This window comes from Artemia sp. Qi Xiang Cuo, chromosome 12 (assembly GCF_049724085.1).
Source record: "Artemia sp. Qi Xiang Cuo chromosome 12, ASM4972408v1, whole genome shotgun sequence".
Classification (NCBI taxonomy): domain Eukaryota; kingdom Metazoa; phylum Arthropoda; class Branchiopoda; order Anostraca; family Artemiidae; genus Artemia; species Artemia sp. Qi Xiang Cuo.
In genome coordinates, this window is record NC_142805.1 from 8,650,256 (window position 1) to 8,676,798 (window position 26,543).

The 26,543-nt window shown below is 34.2% G+C and overlaps 1 protein-coding gene across 1 annotated transcript in view; it reads right to left on the reverse strand.

Moving 5' to 3' along the window:
• LOC148945738 (LIM/homeobox protein Lhx1-like) overlaps positions 1-26,543 on the reverse strand; it is a 44,041-nt gene that overhangs the window by 5,006 nt on the left and 12,492 nt on the right. The window contains exons 3-4 of the mRNA XM_089097503.1: positions 16,354-16,648; positions 1,187-1,345 (exon numbers count right to left, since the gene is read on the reverse strand). Coding sequence (XP_088953629.1) covers positions 1,187-1,345; positions 16,354-16,648 — 454 coding nt within the window. The remainder of the gene's footprint in view (positions 1-1,186; positions 1,346-16,353; positions 16,649-26,543) is intronic.

A 26,543-nucleotide genomic window follows, 5' to 3' on the forward strand; every position in this document is an offset into this window, starting at 1 on the left:
CATTCAAAAACCAAAAGGAAGTCATTTGGTTATTTTACTCTTTTGAAAAAAGTTGTGCCATTAAGCTCCTCCCCCGTGAATCAGTAGAGAAAAAGAATCAGCAGAGCCCACAGAGAAATATAATAAATCTTTCTGAACTGTTACTGGCTTAAAATTTCACACAGCACAACCAATCAGGCAAATTTGACTTATAATTATTTCTACTGGCTTTTGCCCTACAATTTCATAGATATTTAAATGAAGGGGATGGGTATTTATGTCTCATGAAGCTTTATTTCTGGACATTTTTAAATACTGCGAGAGTGTCTGTAATACAAAAGTTCATTTAAACTTGTCTATTAAGCTTTTCTATTACAAACTTTTAATTAATCTTAACTACTCGCGAAACATCGGGGTAAAAAATATTCTGTTTTTTTCTTTTCTTTTTGGGTCAATTATATGAGATATCCCAATTAGCTGTAATTGGAGTGATAGACATTGAAGAGGCACGGTAAAAATTTTTTGATATCTCTATGGATATTTCTAGGATTGTACTTTTAATAATCGGTTTTAAGCTATTTTGCTATTTAATTTTGTTCGTATTATCATAGAGAAATAGAAGAACTGCTTGCGAGAAATCTTGTGACTAGACAACTTTCTATTCTTTTTGTTGTTTTAATCTTGCATACAGTAGAGCCAATCACGTAGGCTACAATTTAGATTTTCGTGGTTTTACTGGCCTGTGGTTTAAAATTTTATGCGTGAACACGAAACAGCCTTTAAAGGTGGGGTTACATAAAAGAGCGTAATTTGATATGGGGCAGGGGAGCATCTGCCATCACATGTTGAAACTAAGATAGGCCTACATAATTCAAACATCTACGCAAACACATCAGTTTTCTTTAGTATACCTTTGGCTCTATGGTACTATGTGGCTCATTTTTCTTTTGTCATTCGGTCATTTTCAGTTGCATTAGGAAAATCGAATCCAGCTTAGCCCCCACACCACCCCAGGAATTAGACGAGATAATGCCCCTGGTTACGTGTCTCTCCATGAATTATATTTCTTTGAAGAATAAGCCAGAAACGTAAGCTAATAAAATTGAAGCACCTTTTTCACCACAGTAGGATAGGATAGTAAACTCTCTTTTTCTCTTAGGTTTTAAAATACAAACGGTTGTATAATTATAGCTGAGATATACCTTACCAGGGGGGTTAAATTCAGGACTCTGTCTGTGCCCCATCATATCATTTTGTTGCATGAAACTCTGCTGCTCCTGTAGGTTGCTATATTCATTTAAATGTCCAGGCCCACCAGAACCTATATGAGGGTGTCCAGGTTCAAGCGGAACAAGGGGCGGAAGACCTAAAAGAGATATTCTAGCCTTAGTAAAATTCAATAATAGCTTTAATAAGCAATAATATATATATATATATATATATATATATATATATATATATATATATATATATATATATATATATATATATATATATATATATATATATATATATATATATATATATATATATATATATATATATATATATATATATAATCCACAAAATGGAGTCCCTCTACGCCCAATTGTGGCTTCTTATAGCTCTCCGACTGCCAGATTAGGGAAATGGTTGTCAACCCTTTTTCGCCCCCTTATGCAAACACAAACTTCATACATAAGAAACTCAGTTCACCTTGTTGAAAAATTAAAAGACATTGAAATAAAAAAAAGATACTATTTTGGCCAGTTTCGATGCCATTTCTATGTATACGTCTTGCGACATTAAAAAATGTGAACTAGCTCTTCAAAGGAAATTAGAAGATAATATTGATCAAATAGACTACAAAACACCCGATATAGAAATTATTATGCGTCTCGTCCGTCTTTGCAATAGTTCCTCCTCATAGTTCCGATACAATAATCAATTTTTCACCCAAATTAGGGGTTTACCCATGGGTACAAGTCTTTCACCATTTTTGGCAACTTTTTATATGGAATTCATAGAAATCTCTGCTCTGGAAAATTTTCCGATGAAACACCGTTTCTGGGGTAGGTTTGTGGATGATGTTATTTCTCTGTGGGAGCATGGAAGAGAGTCACTTAACTCCTTTTTAACTCATCTAAACTCTTTGGACTCTAACCTTCAGTTCACTTTAGAACTAGAACATAACCACAAACTTCCTTTCCTAGATGTTTTAATTTTCAATAAGTCTCTTGGCCTTGAATTTTCCATTTATAGAAAACCTACGCATAACAATAGGTATTTGCATTTTTCCTCCAACCACTCTCTCTGCATAAAAAGAGGAGTTGTTATTTCTTTGGTTGACCGAGTAATAAGAATATGCTCAGAGCCTCACATAGACTCAGAATTGAACTATATTAAGGACATTTTATTTTGCAATGGTTACCCTATAAAATTACTTGAGACCATTATATACAGAAGACGAAAAAAGGCAGAGGGGAGTGCATCAGGTCCACAAGCTCCAACAGATACTGTCCCATTGGTGGATGATAAGAAACTTTTCTCTGTTATACCCTACATTCCAAAATTGAGTGACAAATTGAAAAGAATCCTTAAAAAACATAAACTTAACGTCGCCTTTAAGAATTCAAATATTACACAGAACTTTTTTAACAACGGCAAAGATAAAACCAGCCCCATTCTGGGTAGTGGTGTTTATAGAATTGCTTTTTCTTGTGGCTTTTTTTATGTTGGTAGAACCCAACAGCATTTGGGGGAGAGGTTATCTGAACATAAGTCCTCAATCGACAAGGCAATGACGTTACGCCAAAGGCCTGAGGTTTTTGATTCCGCCTTGGCGCAACATGTGTACGAGAATCCACACCATTTCATTTTGTTTGACGAGGCCTCTATCGTTGCCCCCGTCAAAGGTCTCACGCAAGTTTTCAGGGAGGCAGTTGAAATAAAAAAGCACATTCACCAAAAGGTAGCTCTCAATAGAGACACTGGAGAAATTTTTCTAAGTCCCATTTATGACAAAATTATTAATTCTGATCGTTTTTACATACATCCACAAAGTTATATTGTGCAATCGAATAGAGTCTCCGATAACAATCAAACTGGAAAGCGATCAGCCTTTAAAAATGCTTTACGCAAAATGAAATTCTGAAATGCCATTTAGACTTGTGTTTTTTATTCAGTTACCCTTTCACCGTTACTAGGAAAGGGTCGTCCAATTTTAGTTTGGTGTTTTTATTTTAAGGTTTGGTTTTTAAATTTTTATCAGTTTTATTCTGCACTGAGGACGGTCAAGCGGAGGTCTTGACCGAAATATTTGCATAATTTTTCAATTTTTTCACTGGCTGTTAATTGTCCTCGTTTCCTTTCTTCGCGATTTTTTGTTTATCATATATATATATATATATATATATATATATATATATATATATATATATATATATATATATATATATATATATATATATATATATATATATATATATATATATATATATATATATATATATATATATATATATATATATATATATATGTATATATATATATATATATATATATATATATATATATATATATATATATATATATATATATATATATATATATATATATATATATATATATATATATATATATATATATATATATATATATATATATATATATATATATATATATATATATATATATATATATATATATATATATATATATATATATATTATATGCAAGGTATTTCCATGCTAAAATCGCCTGAGAGGGGGAGGGAGACATCCAAATTTATGTCATCATGACATCTGTAAAAAAAAAAATATTAACGAACGTAAGTCAAACTTTTCGGTAACTAAAGTGTAATGGTCCTTGTTTTTGAGTTCCAAAAACCAGTTCCTTCAAAAGTGTAGGTCCCCAAGAACTTATATGACAGAGGCCAGATCCAGGAGTATTAAGAAAAAGAAGTTTGGGAAAAGGAATATATTAAATATCAACTATATTATGTAGGCAACCAGTGGATTTGCCCAAGAAATGGGAATGTTAGCAATATTGACAATTATAAGCAAATAATAGTAAGTTCCTAATCTTTGAAAATTTAGCTTGCTTTATGATCTAAATATACTAAGGTTTCCTCTATAGATATCCTTATCTTCAATTCTGAAGGCCTAATGGACATCAAACTAATAGGTGTGGAAATGTTAAAAGTATAGTTGCATGTATACATTAATGCATATAACATAGCATTGAATTGGATGAATAAAGGGATCTAGAACAGCATTCGAATGTAATTAATTCATTTCATTGTTTACCCAAGGCTGTATCCAGGGGGGTAGGGGGTTTGAACTCTCCCCGCCCCAAAATATTTGTCCGACTCGTTAAGAAATAACAAAAATGAATTTAAACAATTTTTCGATGCGTTTTTTAAAGTTTTTTGTACTCCCCCCCCCCCCGAAAAAAATTCTTTTTGTACCCCCCCCCCCCCCAAAAAAAAAAATCCTGGATACGGCCCTGTGTTTACCAGTAATGATTTAATGAATAAAAGATGATAAACTAATTGAAGCTAGACCTATTTCAGTGGTTAAAAAACTTTTTAGAGGCATTAGAAACTTAGAAATTAGAAAAAAGAACTTTTTAGAGGCATTTTAGAGGCATTAGAAAGTGTCTTTGAAGGTCGGGTTACTCAGATTGGATCATTTTAGCTAATCTTAATTGGGGGTATAATTTCAAAGAAACGCCTAGCATTCTCGTGTGTTTATATTCATTGATCTGTATTTTGAGTTCATCGACACTGTCGCACAGTTTTGTGCGACACTGTCGCACAGTGTCGCACAGTTTGTCGCACAGTGAGTTCATCGACACTGTCGCACAGTTTTTCTCACCAACAAATGATTAGGACTGTCTCCTGATTTACGATAATTAGGACTCAGGTATCGCTTTCTTGAGGACTCAATTATTACAAATGGAAAATAAACATTGACGTATTCAGATAAATGAGGACCGAAAATTGTCAAAGTCTACTGTGGGAACGGTAGAAACAGCAGGATATTTCTCGGTTTCTATTGAACTCGTATAGGAATACTCCTACCCAAGGGAGTATTCAGGATTTTGGTTCACGAGGCGGGGTCTTTTTTTGGGGGGTGTCCTACACAAAGAATTAAAAATTAAATCAAAATTTGTTTATGCACATTTTCTTACGTTTTTACGAGTCGTACCAAAATTTAAGGGGGAAGTCAAAACCCCCCTGTATACGACCGTGCTTCTGCATTTTCCTTTTAGTAATAACTGTATTTCAGGACTGTAGATGAGCAGGTCAGAATTTGGTTATCAAGCTTGATAAACCAAGTCTATTATTTGTCATAAAAAAATCTCTTGACCAGAAACGGGCCATATTTTCATTGAAATAGCCGCTATTGGATCTAGAAAATTAAGCAAAAAGTTGGGTTAAAACTTAGTAAAATTATTTTAGTCTCAACTTTAAGAAGACATGTTTTAACAATGATTTGACTTCCAAACTGAATGAACCAAGTTCATTATTTGTTATAAAAGACGCCCTTGACCTAAAATGGGCCAGATTTTCATAGAAATAGACACATATCTAGTAAGTTAAGCACAAAGTTTGGTCAAAAATATTTTCATAGAAATAGACACATATCTAGTAAGCTATGCACAAAGTTGGGTCAAAAATATTTTCATAGAAATAGACACATATCTAGTAAGCTATGCACAAAGTTGGGTCAAAAAGTAATACAATTCTTAAAACTTTAAGAATTCCTGTTTTGAAAACTTTTTTCTATATTCAAGTTCACTCTAGTTCATATAGAATAGAATTTGATTTTAAAGCACAATTCTTTTTTACATTACATGAATTATGGAAAAAATCACAAAAAGCATATCTATTTTAGGAAAAATACCCCAGTCGCTGTGCAAAAATAAAATGAAAAAAATAGTGATTCTTTCAAATATAGTCGTAAAAATTCAGAGAATTGGACTAAAGATAAATTAATTAAAAACCACAAACCTACTAATATTATCAATATGGTAATATTGTAAAAATATGATTAGTTCAGGGACGTATGTAAGTGGGAGCTAAGTGTTCCCTCCACTTATATCAGAAATTCCCAATTTATTCTGATATTGTGAGAAACGCAGCCAACGTTTATTCAAAGTATTGAACAGTATTAGTTCGTTTTTTTGTGATTTTTCATCTTCAAATAAAAAAAATCATTGAGCGTCTGCCTAAATGAATTGATTTATCAAACTTAAATAGCGTGATTAAGATTTCAGGTTATTTTCACATCCACATTTCAGGCAACTTACAGAATACACCATCAGTGAAGTAAGATAAGGTTTTACTTCAGAAAATTTCCAACTTTGAAATCCATAGTTTTTCTCATATTAAACTACTTAATAATTACCCTAATTAAACAAATCATTCTTGCATTGCCATTGTCACTTCATGTTCAAAAACCAGTAAAATGAGGTAAAACATTGTTTTACCAACCTTCTCTGCTTTAATATCTATAACTAATAAACTCTCACCATAGTTGGGTATAATCCCCTGAAAAAAAAACTTCATCTTTGGATGAGCAATTCAACAAGATAGCTTCTGGTTCGGATAACATTGACAGCAAAATAAGGTAAAACGTTATTTTAGACACCTCTCTACCTCGACATCTATAGTTATTCTAACTAGGTATGTTAAACTAGTTAAACTAGGTTAAACTAGTTAAACTAGGTCTTGTCAAAACTAGGTATGTAACAATCACCACAAAGTAAACACTTCAGTTCGACGTTAAGTTTCAATAGATAATCGGGTGATTTAAAGTCCCATTTTCGAATAAAAAATCATCAGGAGAATAAGGCAAAATTCATTTTGGGAACCTCTATGCTTCCATATCTTTAGTTATTTTAACCTATTACCAAAAATAGGTAGCCTACATAATAATCTCCATTAACTAAAAACTTCAGTCAGACATTAATTTTCAACGAAGATTTAAGTGATCTACAGAGTCCTATTTTCAAAAGCATTGATGTAAAAAAAGTAAGACATTATCTTGGAAACCTCTCTACTCCTATAACTACATTTACTCAACCTCCTGCCAGAGCTAGGCATATAATAATCACCACGAAGTAAGCACTTCCGTCAGTGGTTAATTTCCGAAGAAGATTTGGGTTATTTACTAAACACTATTTCCAAAGGTCTACAGTAGAATAAGGTAAGACGTTATTTTGGAAACCTCTCTACTCCTATATCTACATTTACTCAACCTCTTGCCAGAGCTAGGTATATAATAATCACCACGAAGTAAACACTTACGTCAGAGGTTAGTTTCCGAAGAAGATTTGGGTTATTTACTAAACACTATTTCCAAAGGTCTACAGTAGAATAAGGTAAGACGTTATTTTGGAAACCTCTCTACTCCTATATCTACATTTACTCAACCTCTTGCCAGAGCTAGGTATATAATAATCACCACGAAGTAAACACTTACGTCAGAGGTTAGTTTCCGAAGAAGATTTGGGTTATTTACTAAACACTATTTCCAAAGGTCTACAGTAGAATAAGGTAAGACGTTATTTTGGAAGCTTCTCTACTCCTATATCTACATTTACACAACCTCTTGCCAGAGCTAGGTATATATTAATCACCACGAAGTAAGCACTTCCTTCAGAGGTTAATTTCCGAAGAGGATTTGGGTTATTTACAAAACACTATTTCCAAAGGTCTACAGTAGAATAAGGTAAGACGTTATTTTGGAAACCTCTCTACTCCTATATCTACATTTACTCAACCTCTTGCCAGAGCTAGGTATATAATAATCACCACGAAGTAAACACTTACGTCAGAGGTTAGTTTCCGAAGAAGATTTGGGTTATTTACTAAACACTATTTCCAAAGGTCTACAGTAGAATAAGGTAAGACGTTATTTTGGAAGCTTCTCTACTCCTATATCTACATTTACACAACCTCTTGCCAGAGCTAGGTATATATTAATCACCACGAAGTAAGCACTTCCGTCAGAGGTTAATTTCCGAAGAGGATTTGGGTTATTTACAAAACACTATTTCCAAAGGTCTACAGTAGAATAAGGTAAGACGTTATTTTGGAAACCTCTCTACTCCGATATCTACATTTACTCAACCTCGTGCCAGAGCTAGGTATATAATAATCACCACGAAGTAAACACTTACGTCAGAGGTTAGTTTCCGAAGAAGATTTGGGTTATTTACTAAACACTATTTCCAAAGGTCTACAGTAGAATAAGGTAAGACGTTATTTTGGAAACCTCTCTACTCCTATATCTACATTTACACAACCTCTTGCCAGAGCTAGGTATATATTAATCACCACGAAGTAAGCACTTCCGTCAGAGGTTAATTTCGGAAGAAGATTTGGGTTATTTACAAAACACTATTTCCAAAGGTCTACAGTAGAATAAGGTAAGACGTTATTTTGGAAACCTCTCTACGTCGATATCTACATTTACTCAACCTCTTGCCAAAGTTAGGTATATAATAATAACCACGAAGTAAGCACTTCCGTCAGAGGTTAATTTCCGAAGAAGATTTGGGTTATTTACAAAACACTATTTCCAAAGGTCTACAGTAGAATAAGGTAAGACGTTATTTTGGAAACCTCTCTACTTCGATATCTATATTTACTCAACCTCTTGCCAGAGCTAGGTATATAATAATCACCATGAAGTAAGCACTTCTGTCAGAGGTTAGTTTCCGAAGAAGATTTGGGTTATTTACAAAACACTATTTCCAAAGGTCTACAGTAGAATAAGGTAAGACGTTATTTTGGAAACCTCTCTACTTCGATATCTACATTTACTCAACCTCTTGCCAAAGCTAGGTATATAATAATCACCACGAAGTAAACACTTCAGTCAGACGTTAATTTTCGACAAACACTCGGGTGATTTACAAAGTCCCATTTTCCAGGCCGCATGCATTAATAATAAAACAACATCCGGAACAGAAGGCTTGTCACCCGATATTGTCCGAAGAGACATACTTCAAATTCATGACATATAGAAGAAGACTAATCCATGGTAATCTGATCTTAGCAAGTGGTCACCATTGGTTGAACAAGGTGACATTAAGATGGTTTAAGTCGTTGCCTTTTCAAATGCCAAGCTGTGTCGGGACCCTTTTGAAGTGGGACGAAAGTGCCGCAAAATACCCCATGAATGTGTGGAATTCAATGTGAATGTTATATAGAGACAAAAGAAAATAAGAAATAAATATTTACTACTATCAAAGATTTGGGTGTTGTTTCAATGTAGCTTAAACCCAGGCATAAACCAAAAGAGCCCTTCTAAAGTTTTTGATGAAGAAATGAATGAATGATTTTATTCAGTGACTAAACCTGCACGGAGTATTTCCTTTTCATAATCAACAAAATATGTCAGAAAGCTTGAATTTGTTAATGCATTATTTTGAAAAGTTTTTTTTATGTATTTGTTTCATTTTTGTTTCTCCCCTTTTTTTTCCTGGTAAAGAGGTAAAGAATACGGCATTGGAATTTACAATCCCTACCGGCGGTGCTGATCTCCGTTTCTTGGCCCTTCAGCTAGGAAGTGCAATGGGGGGCTGGGGGCCAACCTTCCTGTACTTTCGCACACCCTTCCTGTTTACCTTCCCCAGATTTCTCCAGGTACCCATTTAAAGTTGGGTCGACTCTGGCTTTGCGAGTCACACCACTGACTCCCGTCCCAAATCAAATACAGGGTGCATTAGGATTCGAACCCTCGTCCTCTCGGACAAAGGATCCTAAATCCAGCGCACCAATCCTGGCCATAAATTTTTGCGGGGGAGATTATGTTGGTGTTTTTGTGGTAAATTTATTGATGAACAAATAACACTGAACTTAAAAAAAAAATCCAAAGAGCACAGAGGAAAAAAATAAACCTTAAACAAGCAAATAGACTGTATATAATCTTTGTGTAAAAAAAAAGACGAATATTAGTTACAACAGACGGTTTTGACTGGGGTGCTAATTAGGAAGGGGTGATTTCCCCAACCCAGATATTTTGAAAAATTTCCAGAAAAATTTCCTACATTTCGAAAAAGTTTTTTTTTTTATATCTTCATTTAAAGAGTCGTTATCCATCCCTCCTATATTTTTGTAAACTGACACCACAGGACGGTAGTCTAGATCCAGCATACCCTGAGGTCGGCCGAATATATATATATATATATATATATATATATATATATATATATATATATATATATATATATATATATATATATATATATATATATATAAATTAGGTAAGAATTAAATGATTGAAACTTGGATGCTACGTTCTATATGGCTCAGTAGACACCAAAGGCATTTATGAAAGGGACGGACAGAAAACCGCAAGCATGATTCGACGGAAAAAGTTTGCCATGTATCGAAAGATCTCTGTTTGGAACACTAGGAATTCCTAATAGTTTTATTCACTGATGAATACAACTATTTACTGCCTTCATTGTGTTATCTACCTCCGAGGCTTTGTATATGGGTTGAAACTTAACACTGTCCATCTGTCTTCATTTGTCTTCAGTTGCAACTGGAATGGCATATGATCAATGTAGTGTTCAACCATGAAATCTAATATGGCGTAAGGAGCCTAAATGCAAACCAAACAATTGCAAAATGCTATAAATAATTTTCATTGATGGCCTATGTAGACCATGTCGATTTAAATATTCACCGCATGCATATCTAAATTTTCATAGTTCAATAGCCTAACAAAGAGAAGTGTATGTTTAACCAGCCAGAGGACCAAAACATAAAATGAAAAAAGCAACTCGTTAGTCCGATTATACGGCCAATAAAAATCCTAGCAAAATAAACAATTGTAGCAACTAAAAAATAAAAAGGCAAAATCAACTGAAGAAAATTGCCATCGTCCCATCTCCACCCTCCACTTGCCTCCCATCTTTTGCAAGAAAAACAGAGAAACTAATGGCATCCTTCATCCGCAGAACATGCCCTAGCCATCTTAACCTTTCTTTCATTATAGGCATCTAGGACCGGCAGATATTAAGCTACAGAAGAGAATTTTTGAGACGAAGGTAGACCCAGTATTGAGTTACGGTGGGGAAGTTTGGGGATTTGAAAAAGGGGAAACAATAGAGAGAAATTATTTAGGACATTTCAGGAGACTTTTAGGGCTAAGGGGGAAATTTAATAGTCTGGTGTTAAAGGGTGACCTAGTTTGTTTTCATTGAGGGTAAAAAGATTGGTCAGAATGATAGGATACTGGGAAAAGGTGGTTGGTTTACAGAATAATAGGTTAGTAAATGCAGCTTATCTAGAGGTGTTACAGGATAGAAGGAAAAGTTCATGGGCTTTCCAGGTGAAATCAATCAAATAGTTGTGAGTTATCAGGTGTTTGGAATGAAGGGAAGGGGCTAGGACTGGAATTGGGAAATGTAGCAAAATTAGTAAAGGGTGTGCTGGAAGATCAGGAGATTCAGAAATGGCAGTGTGAAGTCGCAGCCTCGGCGTCCCTCGGCGTTTACCGGCAATGGAAAGAGGTCTGGGGATATGATATTTATTTTAAAGCGGGTTTAAATAGTGGAGAAATTAAGTAGTATATATCAAGGAGGGTATAATTTTCTAGCACTTGGAGAAAGGTGGAAATATTTAGGAAGGGTAAGGGTAATGGACGGTCCTTACTCATGCCCTATGTGTGGAGAATATGGTGAGGATCTGCTTCATTTCAAGGCCCTTTGTCCTGAATTACAGGATCTATGGAAAGAATTATTTTTTGGTAATGTGGGGACAAGTGAGTGGTTGGTTTCAGTAATGGGAACAAAAAATTATGGGACAATAAGAATGATAGCAAAATATATAAAATTGGGTATGTCACATAGAGATAGATTTTTGTAAAGGGGGTCGGGTAAGTGTTAAAATTATTGTTGTATGTGTGTATGTTGTTTTCTTGTTTGTTATTTTTTGTAGCCATGGCCCTTGATAAATGTAACATACATCTATCTATGTATATTAGTTTAATGGTATTGTGTGCTTTATTATGTTTGTGTTTTGTTTTGTAATTTTGCGTTGTTATTGTTATGTAGGCTACTCTATTTTGCTATGAGTGTTAGCCTATAATCATCTGCTATTATTTTATGAGATTTTCCAATTTTATTTTTGCTATGGCCCAAAGCGCCTTTATTGCAATGAATATCTATCTATCTATCTATATAATCCCTGGAAAGCGGGATTGAACCGCACTTTACGTACAACCTACTGTTTGAAATATGGTCAGTCAGCCAGGTCAACAGAACAATCCGTAGGCAATTTCCCTGGTTAACTTCTAGCAAATATTCATTTGCTTTTCGGAGCGTCCATGCTACAGAGCCACATTTGAAAACTGTCATCACTGTAGCTTCCAATATTCTAAATCTTGGTTTACAGACTTATCTTCCTGTTCTTCCAAACTTTTTTTAACTCTGAAAAAACACCCTGAGCCTTTGCTATTCTACTTTTAACATCTTCACTGCTCCCATCGTTTTTACCAATAATTAAATAAAAAAGAAGTTTTTTTTTAAACTGAAAGCAAGGAGCAACACTAAAACTTAAAACGAACAGAAATTATTACGTATATAAGGGGGTTCTCCTTCTCGTCAATACCTCGCTCTTTACGCTTTATTTTCGAAATTTGTTCCAATTCGTTAAGAATGACCCCTGAATCACAAAGGCCGTTTAATTATATATATATATATATATATATATATATATATATATATATATATATATATATATATATATATATATATATATATATATATATATATATATATATATATATATATATATATATATATATATATATATATATATATATATATATATATATATATATATATATATATATATATATATATATATATATATATATATATATATATATATATATATATATATATATATATATATATATATATATAGAAGGGCACTAAAGCTGTTAATATCTACTAGAATCAACCTTTCCCCCTTTTCTAGAATCATTAAATTACGTCAATCTCTATAAAAAAAAAAAAAAAAATGTAAAATTCAACATTTTTGTAGATAGGTGCTTGAAATCTTCACAGCTGGGTTCTGTGATATGCCTAGTTTGATGGTATATTTTCCATTATTATCACTTGGCCTTTTGGGTGTTTTTTTGTCCCTTTGTTAAAAGTAGCTAAAATTTTTGTAACTGTTGATGAGCAGCATAATGATTTTTACATATTCAGAAACACGATATAAACCGATTCTTTTGGTTCGTTTGTATTGTTATCAAAATTATTTTTATTTTTTTAGATTTTCGGCTACTCTTGCCCCGTGTTCCTCCTTACTTACAGTTCGTCACAAACTCTGTGACAACGACGCCTTCTATGCCATCTGATGAGCCACCTAACACAGAACCAGTTTAATGCCCGAAATGAAACAAGCTACAATAGAATCACGTATCAGATAATTTGAAACTGACTTGCATTGATATTTGATCAAAAGCACAGCCGCACGACGCTTATTCAGCTAACAAAAGAACAAACATCTCAAATTCCATAGCAGTTGGCCCCCTATAGAATCGGATTCAGTTACCCTAATCCCCGCCCCCCCCAGCAGAACGATATCGTGTTGACGAGCTCTAGGGATTAGGATTGTGTCCGAGTGTCAAATCGCCTTATCCACGCATGTTTGGATGAGAATATTTTTTATTTACTTCATGGCTTCCACTTTATAATACATTGGTGTTGCATAGACCGCCCACAAATAAACCATCCAGATAAGAGGTGGCGTTCTTTTGTTCAAGAAAGAGGTAAGATGAATAGATGAATAGAATAAGATGAATAGCAAGAGAACAAAAAATGGGAGGCACAAAATCTTCAAGTAATAAGATTGACATACCAGACTAAAACCCTAGCGGCAATTGCTTTAAAATTCCACCTTCTAAAAGGAGTCCATTGTATTCTCACACTTTGTAATTACTAGGCATGCATCCAAATTATCTTAAGGCAAATCATTAGTAGACAATAAGACAACTTTCTGCGCATTTTTCCGTTATTGAACACGTAAGAAAGGATTGAAAACTGTTAAGTATCGACTTACAGCTATAATAGAAAAGCCAGAGAACAAATTTATTTTATCTTATCTATTTAATTTGTTTTTAGAAGTGTTAAATTGTTAATTTTTTTCAACTTGTCTTTTTAGGGGAATTTATTGTTTTTTGTACTTACGTATTATACCGAACACACTCAAGAAGTAAGGTTAGGTTAATCATAATGAAATATGTTGAATAATGATGAAAATATAATACTTTAGTAACAAAATAATAGAAACTATAACACAAAATTATGGAAAACTGGCCTCCCAGAACGCATTATATTAAATACCTAACCAACTCTATATATTAAATATTTAACTAAGATATTCCTGCCTAGTAGTTCATATCACTCAGGCTAAGCTGATTATCTCCAAGTGCAGAGAAACCGGTCTTGCAACAGATCAAGAACAACAGTGTGTTCGGTGTAATACGTAGGTACCTAGTGTTTTGTAGTGCATTACTTATCGCATAAATTGATTTTATTTGAATTCAAAATTTTATTTATAATTTTATTATTCAAATAGTCGAACTGTTAAGAAGCGAGATGGGCAGATGGTTTTTCTGGGGAGTCTTAAACCTGCAAAAAGATTTTGAGCTCCAGTGTTCAGTTTTTTATTTAATTTTTATTATTACGATGTTTATTTTGCATAAACTTAATATAAATATTTTTCGTCAGGTCATTTCCAAAAATTAATTGGAACAGTGCCAATTAAACTAACATTTAACATTAACTGCTGTGTCATTCGAATATTTTAATATATATTATTTTATCTTAAATATAACATTAAACAAATATTTATTAGATTTTAGTCTCTCATTTTCATGTTGTATAAAGCACTTTATTGGATAGATATCGTGCAGTGTTTCCTGGTGTCAACTGCTAGTGTCAGCAATTTTGAAATTGCATGATTCGCATTTTCCTTTTTCAGTCACCGCACTTTAAGCTGCTTAAAGTGTGAATTTTTATTAAAGAAAACCACATTTCACGCCGATTTTGAACGCAATCCAAATTTGGAACTTTTAAACTTACTGAAGCTACAAGTAAATTGCGGAGGCTTTTGATTCCTTTTTTTATATGTCTCCACATAAATTGTTTTTGGAGGGGGCAATACACCTAAAAATTTTAGGAGGAGGGTGGCAAGGGTTGGATTAAAATTGTTTTCATCATTCAAAAGCTGTCATGTTCTTAGTGACAGCTAAGACGAGTAAATATATTACAGGGAATGGAGGTAAAGATACGAAAGAAATTTGTAATACAGAAAATGCCACGCTATTAATCCAGATGTTTCTGATGTTATTGGCGCATATTCCAGTTGATCCTACAAACACCAAAACATTTTTTTATGGAAAGAGAATAAGACAGCTAAGCATTTTAGGAGAGAAGGAGGTAGATGAAAGGTGTTATTTCCTAAGTTAGCTGAATATTTCATAATGGGGGTTTATAACAGTTCACAAGCTGAAAGCCCAAGCCACACTTTCGTTAGAAAAAAATAGATCCATTGATTAAACTCTCTGGTGACTATGGTTTGACCACTCAGAAATGTGATAAATTACATAAAGCACACATTACGGCAACTTAAGAGCAAGAAATATTTATTTTCGTAGTTAACTGTCCCATCGACCCGTCCCCCCTCGTTGCAGATTCCTGGGTATGACTCTGCTGGCCCGCCACTAGCAAGCAGGACTGCCACTAGAAATTTAATATTATACCTAGATTCACTAGCGAAAAATCCGAAGGTTTGAAAAACTCCCATGAATTTTTTGTAAGATACAAAGCTTAGGACTGAAATCCCAAGACCTTGGAAAAAATCGCAAGAAGTTGCAGCACTGCTAGAAACCGCATGAATTCCACAAAATTACCCAACTTTGTGATTGTACGTTACTAATTGTATATGTAATTGCTCTTCAACACTGAAATACAAAACTAATTCATAATGACAAAACGTAAAGACAGGCTATATGTTTAGAACTCAAACTAATATTCCAATTATTTTGTAACTGAAATTACAATGCATCAAAATGTTAGAATTTGTCCTCAAAAATTAATTTGAAGGATCACCTCCTTGAAACCAGAAAAGTGGTCCAAAGACGCACTACAATCCCCTTTATCCGAATATTACAAGCACCTACTGCTCTTGAATTTATTTGGTCTTCCATGGGCAATAGGGAATTGCAGTTAGGCTACTAAGGTTTGGACTCTTTACCAAATTGGCTGGAAAATATATGCATAATTTCTGTACAGTTTTCTTTATTATTTTACTTGTTTTGCACTGAAGTATTATATGCAATCTCAAAAACTCACCTGGGCCTCCGCTAAATGCAAGGGAATTTCCAGGAGGAGGTCCTTGGCTACCAGGAAAATAGTCAGGAAACGGCCCATGATGATGAGGATGATGAGGGTGAGAATACGGGCCAAATTCAGCAGGAAACTTCGGATCAAAATAAGGGCTAAATCCTGGTCCACCATTACCATCATCTAATCCAGGACTTACAGGAAAACCTCTTAATTTCCGTGAAGCTCCGAAGAAAGGTCTTAGTCCCATTGAGGTGAGTTGCTTTAGCCGTCGCTCTTTAGATCGTTTATTTTGGAACCACACCTAAAAATTGACTTATTAATTAAATTGTTTTTGCGGCACACCTATTCAGGATAATCTCAAATACGCCTTTCATTCATTTTCTTTGCCTATCTTGTTGAAAACAAAAAATCAGGAAGAGATATACATATTTCAGTGTAAGCTTTTTTTGCCATATTTCAAGTTTGTCATAACAGAGACAAATCGGTGCGTGGCTGAATTATTGCAGAATACGTATCAATCAAAATCCAAAATCGAAAAAATATACTAAGTAATCAGTCGGAAATATTAGTAATAACTTAAATGTAAAATAAAAATTTCAAATTTGAGAATTCGTCTTTGCGTTTAGGAATGTAAAAAGAAATAAATGAGGGAATCGGATTTAAAACTATATCAAAATTTAGTAAACGACACTAAAACTGGGGCAATTCAAAAGACAATATGTTACACAAAGTGACAAATTCGTTCAAGTTTTTTTTACTGGTATGGGACGACAAACTTTAAAATATTTTAGGAATTCAAATAAAATTGAGAAAATAGACTTAACTACTACTACTTCTTCTAACAGCTCATTCCATTACTACACCACCTGAAATCAACCCAGCTGTGCACGCTCTTTCTCCATTCCATTCAAAGCTTCCCTCTTAACCACCTACCATGAAGTCCTGATTTCGTTTAAATCTTTCCTTGCGTCCTGTTCCCACCCCATTCAGACACGACCTAGTTCTCGTTTGGCCACCGATGGATGGCTAAAAAACACAATCTTTGGAAACTTGTCATCTGTTATCCGTAGGACGTGCCGTGGCTATCTCAATTTTTTTAAAAGTATAATCATAAAAAGTGGGATACAACCAGATTTTTTGTACAGCTTGTTCTTTGAGCTACGGCTAGTCCCAAAATTGTCCCTAGACTCTTCCATTAGAAAAAATTTAACAAATCTTCCCCTGTCTTTCGAAGTGACAACGTTTCAGAACCATATTTGATCAATGCATCTACCAATATTCTAGTCCGTATCCATTATTCTGATCAATATTCTAATATTCTTAAAAACACAATCTTTTGCAACCTGTGATCCGTCATCTGTAGAACGGGTCATGGCTATCTCAAATTGTCTTTCATTGTAATCATAGAAAGTGGGATAGGACCACACTTTTTGTACAACTTGTTGTTTGATATTCAGCCAGTCCCAAAACTGTCTGTAGACAATTCCTTTGGAAAACATTTAGCAAATCTTCCCCTGTCTTTTAAAGCGACCACGTTTCAAAACCATATTTGATGTCTTTACCTACCAATATTCTAATCTTGCGTCGCCGACTGATTGACCTATTCTTCCAAACTTTTTTCCAACTGTGCAAAGAACCCTGGACTTCAACTATTCTACTTCTTACAACTTTATTGCATCCACCAGCTTTACTAATAATAATACCCAAGAAAAAGAAGCTATCCACCTTATACATAGCATTTTGTTTGATGGGGAGGGATACAAATCTATCTTTTTTAAACAAAAATGTCCAATAACAAGTTTTGAACTCAACCAAGTCTGACCAGGTTTGTGACACTAGTCAATCGTATTGCTACCCAATGAAACATCATTGCAAAAGTTGGAAACCACGAACTTAAAAATTAGTCAAAATTTCCATTTTTGAATATAATTTCAAGCTTACTAGACCAAAGACGATTAAACTGTAATTTTTTTATGTCACCAATTTTTCCCAAAATTGCTGTAAACTTAGTTTCTGGTAGCTTTTATTCCACCCTAACAATTTCTTCTTTCCACTTTCTTATATAAGTACTTAATTCCAGTTTCGCTGTTTATATAGGGTTTAAATTTTACGATCATTTCCTTTTTTACGCGTCATCAATAGGCTCAATATGTTTAGAGATCTTCTAATGGTACTGCTGAAAATTTTTGAAGGGGTCAAACAAATTTTTTCAACTGAAATTTTTGTAAAATTAAGACCTTTCACGATTTTGATATTATAGTAAGTGTAAGTAAATAAAAATGGTAACATAATTATATGCCTCGCATTTATTACCCTGCCTTTTCTTCTTATTTTAGCTACACGTCTTAAAACCTAAGTGAAGTTAGGGTAATCCTAATGAAATATACCAGAACATAACGATGGCATAATACTTTAGAAACAAAAATATGGAAACTACGAGAAAGAATTGTGGAAAGCAGGGCGTGCAGAACGCATTATATCAAATACCTAACCCCTTAAGCCACCTCTAAATATTAAATATTTAATAAAATATACATATATCGTAGTTTTTTCACTCCAAATAAGCCAATCATAACCGATCCAGGAAGGAAAATCAGTTTCTGTTGGATCTTACACAACATAATTCTTGAATGCGTTCCGTTTAACAGCCAAACAACTTTGGGGCTTGGCTATTCTACTTTTTACAGCTTCACTGTATCCACTTTTTTACAAATAATTTAACATATGATAATAATTTATCGTTTTTCTCATAATTCCAAGTACTGCGATGGACAAATTCCCTAATGCTAAACACCAAAACATTTCGATTATATACATCAGTACTGTCAATCGAAAAGGAAAAAAACTGTGACCGAACGGCTGTTCATCGAATATGACAGTTCGACAGATCAAACAGCGTGAAATACCTTGAGCAGATGTGGCATAAAGTGTGTTCTCTACACGTCCACTGTTTGCTGATATGTTCCACAACCTATTTACAAATTGTTTCTGTCTGAAGTACTATGTACATGTGTCTACAAACTTCCTAAAAGGTTTTCAAGTGGCATACTCCATTCAACAAAAAATATTTTGTGTTGCCTACAACTGATAAAGGGGTTATTTACAATTTATGACAGATGTATACACGATTGTGCCCAAAATGCTGTGTCAAACCCGAGTCTCTTTGAGGTCCAACCTCGCTCTTAATTTTACTCCTTATTCTGAAATAGGAAACCCTGTCTTATAAGGGTTACAAGCTTTTATCTGCAGGAGGAGGGGGATAATATAAACATTCTTATATTCGAATAAGAAGTGACAAAAAAATGGATTTTAGGGGGGGGGGGGGGGTTAGGCCTTGCTCTAATAACTTGAATAGGAAGGGCTCTTGAATCTGGAAAAAATAGGATTTCGACCCCCCCCCCTCGCTGATGTGCATTCCTAAAATGCTTCAAGAACAGATGTTTATGTGAAAGTAACGTTACGATTAAAAGTTATTTTGTTTTCCACATTGCTTTGAAAATGATTTTTTTTTTTTACATTTGATTTAAACAGTAAAATTTTTAGTTTAAATATTTTGAAAGGTAATACTTAGTCTAAAATACTTGCAATCGCCCAGTGGCGTAAATTTATGACACACGAGTAGTACCAATTGAATCCACAATCAAACACTCCTTCCAAATACAGTCAATCACTATGATAGTAATTTGTTGATGTTAGAGTGTTTAAGAAATTTCCATCAATCTGATTTCCATGTTTATCCACCTTTCCATGTTCCATTTTATCCACCTTTTGAAATTGTATTTTAAAAATATGTTTATACACCTCTTCTCATTCTTTTGCAATTGGCCCGGTTAAGAATAATATGCCTGTGAAAGAAAAGACTCGGCGATTAAGCTATGAAAAACAATGGATATATGGATTACTTTGAACTGTGTCTGCCACCATTAGGGGGAGTGTGGTGCAATTATTACGGTAGTGACCACTATATTTTGAAAGTAAGCCATGAAAAACAATAGATATATAGATTACTTTGAACTGTATCTGTCAACATTAGGGGGAGTGTGGCGCAATTATTACGGTAGCGACCACTATATTTTGAAAGTAAGCCATGAAAAACAATAGCTGTATAGATTACTTTGAACTGTATCTGCCACCATTAGGGGGAGTTGGGCGCAATTATTACGGTAGAGACCACTATATTTTGAAAGTAAGCCATGAAAAACAATAGATGTATAGATTACTTTGAACTGTATCTGTCAACATTAGGGGGAGTGTGGCGCAATTATTACGGTAGTGACCACTATATTTTGAAAGTAAGCCATGAAAAACAATAGATATATAGATTACTTTGAACTGTATCTGCCACCATTAGGGGGAGTTGGGCGCAATTATTACGGTAGCGACCACTATATTTTGAAAGTAAGCCATGAAAAACAATAGCTGTATAGATTACTTTGAACTGTATCTGCCACCATTAGGGGGAGTTGGGCGCAATTATTACGGTAGCGACCACTATATTTTGAAAGTAAGCCATGAAAAACAATAGATGTATAGATTACTTTGAACTGTATCTGCCACCATTAGGGGGAGCGGTGCGCAATTATTAGGGAAGGGACCACTATATTTTGAAAGAGTGCTGATTGAGGACTCAAATTGTACTTCTCTTTTGCGTTTCAGTGTTTTTGTGTTTCAGCCTTTTGTGTTATTACAGTGTTTCTTTCAGAAGAACACTTAAATGAATGATACCTTTTTACAGTCCTGAGAAGGCATGGGGGCTGTCAGCCGTATTCATGTTCATTTCTGCTCGTTATGAGTTTGACTCGGTTATTTTTTGTAATTTCTGCTAGTTTTGGGTTTCATTTATTTATTGATGGTGAGTTGTGGTAGTTTTACGCTTGGAAGAATTTTGCTTGAAAAACTTTTGTTGTGGAAAAAGTTTTTAAAATTAATTACCAGAAAGCTTCAGGAAAATAGTCTCTTAGTAGATACTTTTATTTTTCAAAATAAAATCAGGTAACAGGACTGACACATATGCCGATATTCCCTTTCTATAGTTTGCCTGATAAGTAGGATGTCCTCTTTGTTTTTCCTCTTCTCAGAAGAAGAGGATAATTTCCTCTTTGTTTTTCCTCTTCTCGCTAAGAAACAGTCATCAGAGAAAATGCGTGAAGCAACACCATTCATCAATGAAAGATCGTTGGTACAAAAAACTACAAACCCAAATTCGATGAATAGCCATGACCGTCTGTCTTAACAAATGGGTGGCAAAAATACAACTCACACAAAAAGACTCTGTCAAACCTCTTTTCAGCCGGGGACAATGCCTACCCAGGGGTCCAAACCATGAACTGCAGTTTCAAGCCGAGTGCAATTGTTCCCTGATAGACCCTTTTTATGTTTAGCCCCTCGGGGACTTTTGTTGCATACCGCAACACGGCGTCGTTATGTCGCTGTTTTATTGTTTCGTTTAGAGTCAGAAAGTTACAAAAGTTGCCAGGTGGGGGTGAAGTTGGAACGCTGGGGAAACAAAGCATAGCTAAAAATTAAATGATTAATTGGCGTTAAAGTTTTTGTCTGTATAATCAAGCGTATCTTTATTGAAGCGATGAGAATAGAAAGGGATGAAACATTTCCACTGAAAGGTACCTAATTTATTGTTAGCAAAATATTGTGACGAAACTTTCTATTCAAAAGGGGATTATCAAGGCTATTTGCATCACTTAGTCTCAGGTTTGAAATTTAAATGCTTTAAATCATGAAGCGAAATCCTCGGGAGTAGGCCTACTATATGTAGCCTACTGGATTCATATTGATGCCATAAGAATATGGTTTTTTCATCGTACCCGCGCTTACTGATTTGCTGATGATGATACAATTCAGAAAGAGGGAATACAAAAGGTTGGGTTTTATGGAAACCCTAAAACAAAACATTCTGAAAACAATTTTAGAGCTATCATAAATACTTGCTTATCTCAGTTCAAAAGGAACATTACTCCACTTTACCCTCCCCCCTGAAGGTAAATATACATTTCGTTTTATATCTTGCCATTATATCAAACATTTTGTCGTAACGAACTGTAAGTAAGGAGCGACCCGGCTCAATAGTAACCGAAACTCTAAAAAACGGAATTTTGATACCAATAGATGCATCAAATAATCGGATTTTTATGATACAAAAAGGTATCATTCTTCTCTAAGTGTTCCTCTGAAGCAAAACTATCATAAATACTTACTTATTTCACTCCAAAAGGAATACTACTCCACTTTATCCCCCCCCCTCTGAATGTAAATATACATTCCGTTTTATATCTTGCCATTACATTGTACAATAGCGCCGCTTCTTTCTTAACTCTTTAAGCAGTGTTCCAAGTTATCAAACAGTTCGTGGTAACGAACTGTAAGTAAGGAGCGACCCGGCTCAATGGTAACCGAAACTCTAAAAAACGGTATTTTGATACAAATAGATACATTAAAAGAATCACATTTTAATGCTGATTTCAAATATAAAAGTTTCATCAAGTTTAATCCTACCCATCAAAAGTTAGGCGCCTGAGAAAATTTGGCTGATTTCCGAAAAAAGGGGGAAAGACCCCCTAAAAGTCATAGAACCTTAATGAAAATCCCACCATCATATTTTGCGTATCAGCAAACCCTACTGTAGAGGTTTCAAGCTTCCATCTACAGAAATTGGGAATTTTGCATTTTTTGCCAGAAGAAAGATTACGGGTGCGGGTGTATTTTTTTTTTATTTTTTTTTCCCCCAGGGGTGATCGTATCGAACCAATTGTCCTAGGATATCGTGGAAGGGCTCATTGGAAAGGAAATTGAAAGTTCTAGTGCCATTTTTAAGTGACCAAACAAAATGGAGGGCAACTAGGCCCCCTCCCACGCTCATTTTTTCCCAAAGTCACCCTATCAAAATTTTGATATAACCATTTTGTTCAGCATGTTCGAAAATATTATAAGTGTGTCTTTTAGGGTGACTTAATCCCCCGAAGTTCCCGGGGGGAGGGCTAAAATTTACGAACTTCATCCAATGTTAACATATAGTATTGGTTATTTGGAAGTATACAGACGTTTTCAGGGGAGATTTTTCCTGGTAGTGGGGGGGGGGGGGGTCAGGGGTTATCTGGGAGGATTTTTCCAAGAAGGAAGTTTTCATGGAGGAAGGGACATTTCCATGAAGGGGGCGCCGGATTTCCCAGCATTATTTAAAAAAACATCATAAATTTAATATAAAAAAACAAGTATTTCAACTGCAACAGCAGCAACATCGAAACTTTAAACGAACAGAAAATATTACATATATAATTGGGTTCACCCCGTAGAAACTGAAAGTAAGGGGCGACATTAAAACTTAAAACGAACAGAAATTATTCTGTATATGAAAGAGACTGTCCCCTCCTCAACGCCTCGTTCTTTACGCTAAAGTTTGACTCTGTCTCACAACTTTATTTTTTAAAACAATAAAAAACTTTAGCATAAAGAGCGAGGCGTTGAGGAGGGGACAGTCTCTTTCATATACAGAATAATTTGTGTTCGTTTTAAGTTTTAATGTCGCTCCTTACTTTCAGTTTTAAAAACTTGTTTCTTTTATTTAATAAAATGTTAGTGTTAGTCGTTTGTTATTGTAAAATATAATGACAATATACACAATGAACTATGTATTTATCATTAGGGTGAGGGGAGTGAAGCAATGTGCCTTAAGGAATGAGATAAGTAAGTACTGTATACTCAGTAAGTACAAACCGCGGAAGTGAGTTCTAAATCAGTTAAAATTGTAATAACGAAATAAATATTAATATTACATTGTTAACAAATCTAAATTTAAAGGGCAATAAAAAAAAGTCCATTATAGATGCAAACGTAAAATATTTGCTTATGAAAATGGGTTGAAGAAACGTTCCTTTGTTTTACTTGACGTAGTTCTAGTTTATAATGATATTTTTTCCCTCTTTGATTTTAGTTGTTATAGTTTTTGAATTGTTTTAGTTAAACATTTTTCTCAGCAATGAGGATGCTCTCTTTAATACAGAGGAAATAATTTATTTGGTTGCTTTTCTTCTTTTTCTTCCAACCGGCTGTGGACCCGTTGTGTCATTTTTCGTAAAAAAATCTTTTGCTTTTCTGTTATTATCATTTTAAAGTCATTTAGCAGGTATCCTTTATTTTATCCTCTGGCCTTAAATAGTACTCGGGGCTTAATGTATAGGCTAAATCGTCACTGATATACTTAAAGACGATTTCTGACATTTTCTCTCTTTTGAGATAAAAACTCAGAACTGTGAGATATAAACTCAGAATCCTGCTTACTATTAGAATTAAAACTATTAGAATTATTACTTTGATTTTTATCATTTTTTAATTTCTTATGTTTTAAATTCAAATTACTTTTTTAAATTAAACTAAAATTATTTAATTTAGTATTTTGAATTTAATAATTACTTTAATTATCTCAATTTTTAGAAATAATTAATTTAAATTTTTAGAGTTGTTAGAATTTTATCTATGCTCGCACCTGGGCATTAAAGAGGTAAAACAAAAATTCTAAGTTGTTCTCAAAGAGAGGGCCATCAGGGCAAATTTTATTCAATTGTATTTTGATCCTTTTGATATACGTTGTCCTGGTGATTCTTGCATAAGAGTGGCTTAGCAAAAAGATTATTTTTTAGTTTTTTTGCACATATGATGCCAGGTATAGGCCTAATCTTTAAGCGGGTAAGCACAGATATAATGATAGGCCTACATTACGCACCGCTTGATCCCAAAAACATGTTGTCCCAGGTTCGTCTTTTGCCGTCTGTATTGTCTAAGCCCACTCGGCTATGGTAATTCTAAAGATAGTATGTGACAATTTTTCTTAAACCGGTATTTGTAAGCCTATTAAATGAAGTAGGCTTAATCACACACGAATAAACCTTATTATGTTATTATATAATATAATAATATATTATATTAAACAAGATACGAAGCTATTCATATCTTATTTGGAAACGGAAGAAATCATAAGAGAGGATTTAAAGAAAATTGGAACTTCATGAGAGAGGGCAAAGGGTGAAGCTCTGAGTAGATTGGGGTAGAGGAGGCGCATACACCGCCGTGCTGGTTTTTAATGGCTTGGTTTTACAAGGAGCTACTAGTAGTAGTAGTATCAAGATAACTAAGAGGTTCTTTCGTCTCCAAAATAAACTGTATCAACGTTTCTAAATACAGAAACGATTATATTTCTGAGATTATTATGTTTGCCATATCTTCAAGGGTGAAATCAAAGTTCTTCACCCTCCAATAAATCTAGAAAGTGCAGCACCGTCCTTTTATTACCCGAGCCGCGCTCGCAAAAGACCTGACTACTATTGCTTGCTGGCGCACTTGACTTTGCACCACCGAAAATAGCTCTGACCCTACACCATGCGTTACCCTTTCATTCTCCCTAAATATATATTTTCTCTTTGGGGAAACGTAACAAGCTGAGAATTTTTGACATCACCGTATAAAAGATGAAGAAAATCAGAAACAAAGAATGATGCCACAACAATTCCTTGGACACGCAATCTGCAATTTAAATCCTCCGCGATTCGTAAAACCCTTTAATTAGTAGTATCATAAGAAACCAAAGAACAAGTAACAGAAATACGATATCAAGTAAGAAAAGGCGGAGTCAAACTCTCTAAAAAAATTGCATTAGACACTGAAGGAAAAAAAGAACCACAAAAGGGCTGAACTGGATATAGTTTAAACCAAAACACAAGTCTTTTATAGTGACATTTGAAAAACGTAAAATAGTGTTTTGCGTGCAACTGACTATCTAATGAGGAGTTTTTTATGAGTAACACCGGTAGCTAAGCATGCAAACTGGTAGCATTTCCAAATTCCGAGACAGAACAACCCTTACAATTACAGAAAATCCGACTCGAAAATGCTGGCATGTTTAACGGTGATTCGTCATAAGGATGCCAATCTTTTCAAAACACAAGTACGATATGGTAATTTAACTTTTTTGGTCCGTTATAAGTAAAAGAGGTTTCTTGGCCAAAATTCTACATTTCTTCTCGTAATTTTGGTTGTTTGCATAATTTTAGCGTTAAACTATTCGGTGAAATATGGTGTATATTTCTTTTCTTGAATTTGAAATAAACATTTTAGGTTTGGCTTCTTATTGGCCTTTGTTTATTGTTTTTTAAATTTGGTTTGTTAGAAACAAATCATTAGCGAAAAAT